General features: G+C 39.1%; 1 protein-coding gene across 1 annotated transcript; it reads left to right on the top strand.

Moving 5' to 3' along the window:
• The first annotated feature begins 1,098 nt into the window (after nt 1–1,098).
• LOC136712495 (patched domain-containing protein 3-like) lies at nt 1,099–7,193 on the top strand. Its single transcript, XM_066689130.1, has 4 exons — nt 1,099–1,824; nt 2,055–2,176; nt 2,595–2,740; nt 4,483–7,193. The coding sequence occupies exons 1-4, from the start codon at nt 1,099–1,101 to the stop codon at nt 6,117–6,119; spliced, it is 2,631 nt and encodes an 876-aa protein (XP_066545227.1). The 3' UTR covers nt 6,120–7,193.
• The last annotated feature ends 1,847 nt before the right edge of the window (nt 7,194–9,040 follow it).

Raw genomic sequence — 9,040 nt, forward strand, 5'->3', positions numbered from 1 at the left:
GTATCTGAGCACGACTGCCCTCTTGTCTTCCAGCAACAGCCTCCTCTGAGGGTCCAACGAGGCACCTCGTCCCCCACCATGGAAGTCTGATGAGGCACAACCCATCCCAGAAGCACCTCACCACGGAGGGTCAACGAGGCATCCACACCCAAGGTTTGACGAGCCATCGCAACCCAAAGCCTGTTGATGGTCCAAACCCTCCACCCCGGATGGCCAGCGAGAGGCCTCCTCCAGAGGGAAGAGCACAGCCAGCAGCACCGATAAAGAACTTTCTGATCTCCTGCTGCTGTAACAACTATACTGCCTGGAGGGGAGGCAACCATTAGGACTTGTTGACTAGGCCCTAAGCCGTGGACCCCCAGAGATTCATTTTCTCCTACATGCCATCCATATGAGTTTTTTGTTTTTCTCTCCTCCGTGCCTAAATGGTTTATTTATTTAAATGTTCACTCACTTTATTCTAGATCATGTAAAATGTTTACAGGTCTATATTTGATTTGATTGTATTTATGTTTTTTATTTTGCTATACGTTTGTTGTATGTTTACCAGTCTGTAAAGCGCTCTGTGGCTACCCTGCGAAGGGCGCTATACAAATTAAAATTGATTGATTGATTGATTGATATTGTCTTTGGGCTCGAAACAAAGTTAAAAATGTAGTGTATTTTTAGCTGTAGAGTCATTTCCAATCCAATACGCATTTATCAGCATTTCCTTGAAAACTTTACGGTCCTTGTTTAAAAAAAACACACACACTCACACAGAGAACACAGAACAAAGACAGTTCTGAAATGTCAACATTTTAACAAGCTATAGCATTGTCTGTAAGTGCCAGGCACATAAAAGACTATGTTACTCTGGGAAACTATACTAATGATAACAGTAGTTAATTAGCAACCTAATATCATATTTCATTATAGTTCAAGGTAACACTTACATCACTTTTTATGCAAATCTGTGTGTGGAATACTTATAATATTGGCCTGTGGGGCTTATAACGTTTTGATTCCAGGACAGCTCGGACAGTACAGATAGTATATTGGTCTAGAAGCACAGATAGATAATAATTTAAGCAAAATATTAATACTTACCTCTAACAGATGAACATGGCTAGATGTCACACAGACTGCTTAGAAAAGCCCATTTGCAGGGGGTTTAAGGCATTTGGTGGTGTTGTAGGAAGGAAACCCTGGTGGTTTCTTGTCATCCCTTTGCTGCTGTCGGCTGGGCTGGGAGGAGGTTTTTATCGTCTGAAAGAGACAGAAGCAAATGACATCGAGGACCAGTTCACCCCAATGAACGGTCCTGCGAAGGCTGAGAGGGAGTTGGTGAAGAGCAATTTCCCGCAGGATGATGCAGACTTCTCCAGTCAGCGGCTGGTCACTGAAGGGACATATGCGTCTCTCATACTGGTGTCGGAATCCGATATTTTAACAAACAAGACTTTTATGCAAGTACAGAGTTTAGACAAAAAAGTTAAAAATATAATTGCAGTGAAAGATAACGTTCAGATTAAATACGAAAATATTTGTGCCACAGTCAATAAGAAATGCGTCTCCAATGCAATATTAGATATTGTAGAAATTAATTCGGGTTCAGTAGATCAGACCCCAATTCATTTCCCTATGCATTCCTTTGAAAACACTAGTATTTTCGTGGGGACCACGTTGGGTGGGGTGAACACTACAAGTCAAGGTGTTGTGACATCTGCAAAGGCAATCAGACTTTTGTACTATTTGAGAGAAAATAGCACGTCAAGTACTTTGTGGCTCCAAGAATTTATTGAAGTGTTTAAAAATGAATCGACTGAAATGCCGTATATTAAGGTAAGTAGACTTTATTATTTGTACTTCTTTATTCTAACCTATTAAAGGTATGATTAGTTACTGTTAAATACAAATATAATGTGATAAACACTGGGGAAGTAGTAGTTCTTCTCCTTCTTCTTCTTCTTCTTCTTCTCATTATTATTATTATTATTATTATTATTATTATTATTATTATTATTATTATTATTATTATTATTATTATTAACAGTTAATTATTTTTCCCCCAGGTAGCGTACTTCACCTCTATATCAAGACAGGAGGAGTTCGAACAAAATTCAAAGACAATCATCCCCTTATTCGCCATCACATATTTCTTGGCCATTTCATTTTCAATCGTTTCTTGCATGAGGTTTGTCATTTACTCAATACTGCTGTAAGAACATATATGAAATATCTGGATATGCCTTATGTGTATGTGTATGTGTACACAAATATAAAAATGAACAAACATAAATTATACTTTAAGTATTTATTGTATATTATTTCTTACAAATATAACCCTTATTTTAATTAATAACAATTTTATATTATACTGTCATAAGAAAACGAAGTTGAATTGTAATGTAATATGGGCTTATTCACTCTTTTCAATATTGCAATTTCTTGAGTTGATACCTGGGCAAAAATTGCATAAAAAATCTTTAACAGTAATTGTAAAACACCAATGATATCATCAGCATACAGTATACTTGCTTATGAATGCTTGCTTGTTATGAAGACATCACACATTGAATAATATTGTTGTTTCATTTCGTGATTTTGTTTAGACTGGACTGTGTGAGGAATAAAGTATGGGTGGCCACAGTTGGTGTCGTGTCAGCAGGCCTATCAGTGCTGTCCAGCTTTGGGTTGCTGCTCTACTGTGGAGTGCCATTTGCTATGACTGTGGCTAATTCCCCATTTCTGATTTTAGGTAAGAATCTGTCCATTCTTTGGGTTTCAGTGTTTATTTTGCTTAGCACTACTTAAAATCTTAAATCTTACACTGTCCTTAAGATGTATATGCACACTAAGTCCAAGAACAATTTGTTTAAATTGTGGTCAAGGACAAAGCACAATGAGAAATCTGATACTGAAGGCAAAGAAAACTAAATACCAATTAAAACAGTATCAGAAGTGATTAGAGGGAGTAATGAAATTGAATATGATTGGTATCATTAAAAAAAAACGTCCATATGCTAAATATAGTACATATTGTACAAAAGCACCTAGTGTAAAGGGTGTCCAGTTTGCATAAATCTACAATCTTATACATAATAAAGTCTTGATCTTATGTAAGAATGTACTCTTGCATACAGTGACGCTGCATAGTGTACTATGATGGCAGCACTGTGGAGTTGTGGTTAGGGCTCTGGAAGGTTATGGGCTTGAATCTGGTGTGGGGCAGTGCTGTTGTACCCTTGAGCAAGGTACTTCACTTAGATTTGCTCTAGTAAAATGCCCAGCTGTATAAATGGGTACAAATGTAAGTTGCCCTGGATAAGAGCATCAGCTAAATGACAAATAGTGTAATGTATGAGTTTATAGGTGTACAGACAAAGTTCAATATTGATTTGATCTAGTTTTTCTAATTTCATAAATAATACTGAACACAAACTCCTCAAACTAAATGTGTTTCTACAAACAGTCAAGATCAGGGTTTAAAGAAGAGAAAATACTTACATAACCAGTTAAAGCATCTATATTTAATTGATTTTACAAGCATCATTCACAAAGGTCTCCTATAATGAAATCTACATTGTTATAAAAGTACAAATTGTAAACAAATCTATATTGTGATGGGAGTCCAAAATATATGTCTGTGACTGGAGTTTGCTCTCTTGGTCCAAAAAACAAAGTTTGAGATGATTTTCCTGTCAAGAATGGTCAGAGAAAAAAAGCCCAAGTACACATTTATTCCAACAGGCTCAGTTTGGGTTCTCCATGAAATTGCATTCCCTAAAACAAACAATAGGAAAGTCCAACAGCACTACAAACAATTTCCAGGATGGCAGGCTGAAGGGGTCTCGGGTCTCGGGTCTCGGGTCTCGGGTCTCGGGTCTCGGGTCTCGGGTCTCGGGTCTCGGGTCTCGGGTCTCGGGTCTCGGGTCTCGGGTCTCGGGTCTCGGGTCTCGGGTCTCGGGTCTCGGGTCTCGGAGAACAAACACAGGCCCAAGAAAAAACACCACCCCATTGTTCTTCTCACTCTGGTTATATAGCTTAGGCCCCTCCCTCAACAGGTGCACTAACTTAGCCCACGTAATTTAACAAGCCACACCCCTCCATTCTGTAACCTCACCCATTTAGTTTGCAGTGCTCACCCTTACACACACACACTCTCCTACCAGCAGGTAACAAACATCAATAAGAAATAACCACCACAATAATAATATAGTTTCCCCATTTCCCCACAGATTAACACACATGGATTCAAGTTATAAACTTTACAATGCCATTCCTAATATGCAGTGTTCTTTCTTGTCTCTCCTCATGGCTCTTGGTGCACATCCGATGAACCGCCTGGCCAGGTAAGTTCGATTGTCCATTAACAGTCCATAGCCCCAGACCATAAGTCAATAGTGAATAAAAGTCAGATGACCAGGCCTAGTGACATTCTCTTTCACAATGTCAATATACAATCTTATAAACAATAATGTCTTGACCTGTGTTTTCTAGGTATCGGCGTTGACGACATGTTCATTATGATCTCCTGCTGGCAGCAAACGCAGGTTCATGATCCAGTTGAGGTCCGTTTGGCAGACACATATAAAGAGGCCGCCGTGTCCATCACGATCACCACTCTGACTGATGTCTTGGCTTTCTACATCGGCATCATGACGCCCTTCCGGTCTGTGCAGTCTTTCTGCCTCTATACTGGCACTGCTCTTCTGTTCTGCTACTTTTACAGCATTACATTTTTTGGGGCTTTTATGGCTTTGAATGGAAGAAGAGAAGAGAGTAACAGGCACTCTCTGACCTGTATGAAGGTACCAACAGTCTGCCCACCGGGAAGCTCTGCAGGGTACATCATGTGCTGTGTAGGAGGGAAATATGATACCAAAACAGGCTTTGAGGAAGAGCAGCCAATGAATTATTTCTTTAAGAATCACTATGGTCCTTTTCTGACCAAAACCTGGACTAAAGTGTTTGTGATCTTGCTGTATGCAGGGTATCTGGCTGCCAGTATTTACGGGTGCCTCCAGATGAAGGAAGGTATAGACCTTAAGAATCTGGCATCGGATGGTTCATATGTAGTTAACTATTATGATTATGAAGATAAATATTTCTCTGTCTATGGTCAAAATGTTATGGTAGTTGTGGAAAAAGAAGTGGAATATTGGAATAACAGCATTCGTACTGAACTGCAGTCATGTATGACACACTTTAGAAACCTTAATTTTGTTGATAAGGAAATTAACATATCATGGCTTGACAGTTACGAATCCTTTGCAAATTCATCGCAGGTCAATTTGAATAATGAAGCTGCATTCATGGGAAATCTAACTACATTTCTGCAGTTAGTTCCACAGTTTCAACAAGATCTAAACATGTCTAATGATAAGATCTACGCCTCCCGCTCCTTTATTCTGACTGTGAACATCACCAGTGCAGTTGATGAAAAGAATATGTTGAACGAGCTGAGAGACACTGCGAAGAACTGTCCCATCCCTCTGCTGGTTTATCATCCTGCTTTTATCTACTACGATCAGTATGCAGTCATAGTTGACAACACCATCCAGAACATCGGGGTGGCCACTGCTGTGATGCTGCTGATTTCCCTCCTGTTGATTCCCAACCCTCTTTGCTCTCTGTGGGTGACGTTTGCCATTGGCTCTGTCATTGTGGGGGTGGCTGGTTTCATGTCATTGTGGGATGTTAACTTAGACTCCATATCCATGATCAACCTTGTCATCTGCATTGGCTTCTCTGTAGACTTCTCTGCACACATTTCCTATGCCTTTGTCTCAAGTACTAAACCCAATGTCAATGACAAAGTTGTTGAAGCGCTCTGCAATCTGGGTTATGCAATAGTGCAGGGAGCCGTCTCCACCATACTGGGGGTGGTGGTGCTGGCGGCAGCCAAAGCCTACATCTTCAGAACCTTTTTTAAGATCATGTTCATGGTCATATTGTTTGGGGCAGTTCATGGCCTCACTTTTATTCCAGTGTTTTTGACCTTTTTTAGGGTTTGCAGCAGCAAAGGTGAAATCAGTAATAATAAGAATAGTAAAAGCACATCCTTATCTGGAGCTGGTGGCTCTTATGTGAATGGTGCCGATGGACCTCAAATGCATATAGAACTGAACAAATGAACATTTTACCTAGAGATCATAGGATTTTGACTTACTTAAGATCCCATTGCCATACATAGAAATAAGAAAATACAGTAATAAGGGTATTGGAGTCTCTGTTTTCACTGGTATCCATTAAGCTTTGATTTAGTAAATATTACTTTGTTTGTGAAAAGTTAACTTCTGGAGCATCCATTTGTCAATCATTACATTACAAGGTTGCTCTGATGAGAACAAATCTGAATCTCCAGCAATGATGATTTAATAAAAAGCTACAAAGCTCTGCAGGGACATGAATATCTCTCTCTCTCATGTTCTATTCTTATTTCCAAATGCCCTTTTCTTCTTTATCATGGTCTACAAGAATATCCAGCAAGTGGCATGTAAATACTACTCAGGAGCAGGGATTTCTAAAATATGTATTATTGCTTCTACATTTGTTTATTTGTTTGTTTGTGACTTACAGAAGTAAAAGCTGTCTATATGGTGGCTTTAAGTTCACAAATCTATATATATATGGAGCTCTAAGCTCACAGAGCTCTAAGGTGGAGTTGTTTTCTTGATTTGTATATTTAATTTTAGAAGTATATGGATTTTCTGCCAGGCAGGCATGCTCTGGCAGTACATGCCAACTCCAATCCACTAATGACCCTGCCGAGCCTTACAGTATAACACAATAAGTATGACAATAATTTTTAAATTACAGAAATTAGGGTATATGTGAAAACCATATTTGGAATATTCTTAAATCAATACATTCTTAGTACCTTGTTCCAGGCATGCCATATTCTTTTCTACATTTCTTCCTTCCTTAGACTAAGCCTATAACTCCTATGATCCTATGCATCAGCAGCTCTTAGCTTCTTTATCCCTCTCACTATATCATGAGCCTCTCTTGTCGAACTCTACATCTATGTGTGTATTAAAGTGTATTGAACTGTAATCCTTCATATGATTTGCCATAGTTGCTATATCCAACACTCCATTTTTTATTTCTACTGTAAGATTTTGTATTTTAAATAAATACTGACATGGCATGGATTTTCTATAGAAAAACTAAATCACTCATAATAAATTATGTTGTCAATTCTTTAATGAATATCTTTATGTGAAATGTTTATAATGTCTCTCATTTGTAATCAACTGTCACAAGCAGAAATATATGGTACTGTCCAATGTGTTCTTCAAGGTAGAAATTAACCTGTGCATAATATTGACAAGATTTAAACTTTAATATTATTTTATTTATATTTATACAATTATAAATACATGTAAAATTAATATTGTCAATAAGAAGAATATATACACTCACCTAAAGGATTATTAGGAACACCTGTTCAATTTCTCATGAATGCAATTATCTAAACAACCAATCACATGGCAGTTGCTTCAATGCATTTAGGGGTGTGGTCCTGGTCAAGACAATCTCCTGAACTCCAAACTGAATGTCTGAATGGGAAAGAAAGGTGATTTAAGCAATTTTGAGCGTGGCATGGTTGTTGGTGCCAGACGGGCCGGTCTGAGTATTTCACAATCTGCTCAGTTACTGGGATTTTCACGCACAACCATTTCTAGGGTTTACAAAGAATGGTGTGAAAAGGGAAAAACATCCAGTATGCGGCAGTCCTGTGGGCGAAAATGCCTTGTTGATGCTAGTGGTCAGAGGAGAATGGGCCGACTGATTCAAGCTGATAGAAGAGCAACTTTGACTGAAATAACCACTCGTTACAACCGAGGTATGCAGCAAAGCATTTGTGAAGCCACAACACGTACAACCTTGAGGCGGATGGGCTACAACAGCAGAAGACCCCACCGGGTACCACTCATCTCCACTACAAATAGGAAAAAGAGGCTACAATTTGCACAAGCTCACCAAAATTGGACAGTTGAAGACTGGAAAAATGTTGCCTGGTCTGATGAGTCTCGATTTCTGTTGAGACATTCAGATGGTAGAGTCAGAATTTGGCGTAAACAGAATGAGAACATGGATCCATCATGCCTTGTTACCACTGTGCAGGCTGGTGGTGGTGGTATAATGGTGTGGGGGATGTTTTCTTGGCACACTTTAGGCCCCTTAGTGCCAATTGGGCATCATTTAAATGCCACGGCCTACCTGAGCATTGTTTCTGACCATGTCCATCCCTTTATGACCACCATGTACCCATCCTCTGATGGCTACTTCCAGCAGGATAATGCACCATGTCACAAAGGTCGAATCATTTCAAATTGGTTTCTTGAACATGACAATGAGTTCACTGTACTAAACTGGCCCCCACAGTCACCAGATCTCAACCCAATAGAGCATCTTCGGGATGTGGTGGAACGGGAGCTTCGTGCCCTGGATGTGCATCCCACAAATCTCCATCAACTGCAAGATGCTATCCTATCAATATGGGCCAACATTTCTAAAGAATGCTTTCAGCACCTTGTTGAATCAATGCCACGTAGAATTAAGGCAGTTCTGAAGGCGAAAGGGGGTCAAACACAGTATTAGTATGGTGTTCCTAATAATCCTTTAGGTGAGTGTATATGATGGCTTTTAATCAGTAGCTTTGACTGTCAACAGGGGGTGGGATGTACAGTTTTGTAGGGAAGCTAGGATTCTCTAAAAGGACTCTTTAAAGTATATGTTCATATCTAAAAGCATTCCAGGGTTTAGATGGACTGTTTCGTTCCTAATTTAAGAAACTTCCTAACAGTCAGAGGTATGAGAAATTAAGAAATACAGAATAGTCTGAAACAATGTTGTAGAAAATGCAGGGTGATTTTTATGATTATCATTATGATTTATTTATTTATTTTATTTTATTGAACTCTTACCTTTCTTGGGTTGGTTTAAGCTAACAGACAGGAATAAATATCCATCGTGTACTCCATCATATACAAGTTCTGCCATGAAAACTCAGCTAAGAGCAGCAGAGTGCTGGCCATTAAAATGCAAT

This window comes from Amia ocellicauda, chromosome 2 (genome assembly GCF_036373705.1).
Source record: "Amia ocellicauda isolate fAmiCal2 chromosome 2, fAmiCal2.hap1, whole genome shotgun sequence".
Classification (NCBI taxonomy): Eukaryota; Metazoa; Chordata; class Actinopteri; order Amiiformes; family Amiidae; genus Amia; species Amia ocellicauda.

What these genes read in the sequence shown, in the direction of transcription:
- LOC136712495 (XM_066689130.1), top strand. Translation starts at nt 1,099, where the DNA reads ATGAACATGGCTAGATGTCACACAGACTGCTTAGAAAAGCCCATTTGC. An exon ending in TCAATCGTTTCTTGCATGAG is followed by an intron (nt 2,177 to 2,594) that starts GTTTGTCATTTA and finishes GATTTTGTTTAG; the next exon opens with ACTGGACTGTGTGAGGAATA. An exon ending in TTCCCCATTTCTGATTTTAG is followed by an intron (nt 2,741 to 4,482) that starts GTAAGAATCTGT and finishes TGTGTTTTCTAG; the next exon opens with GTATCGGCGTTGACGACATG.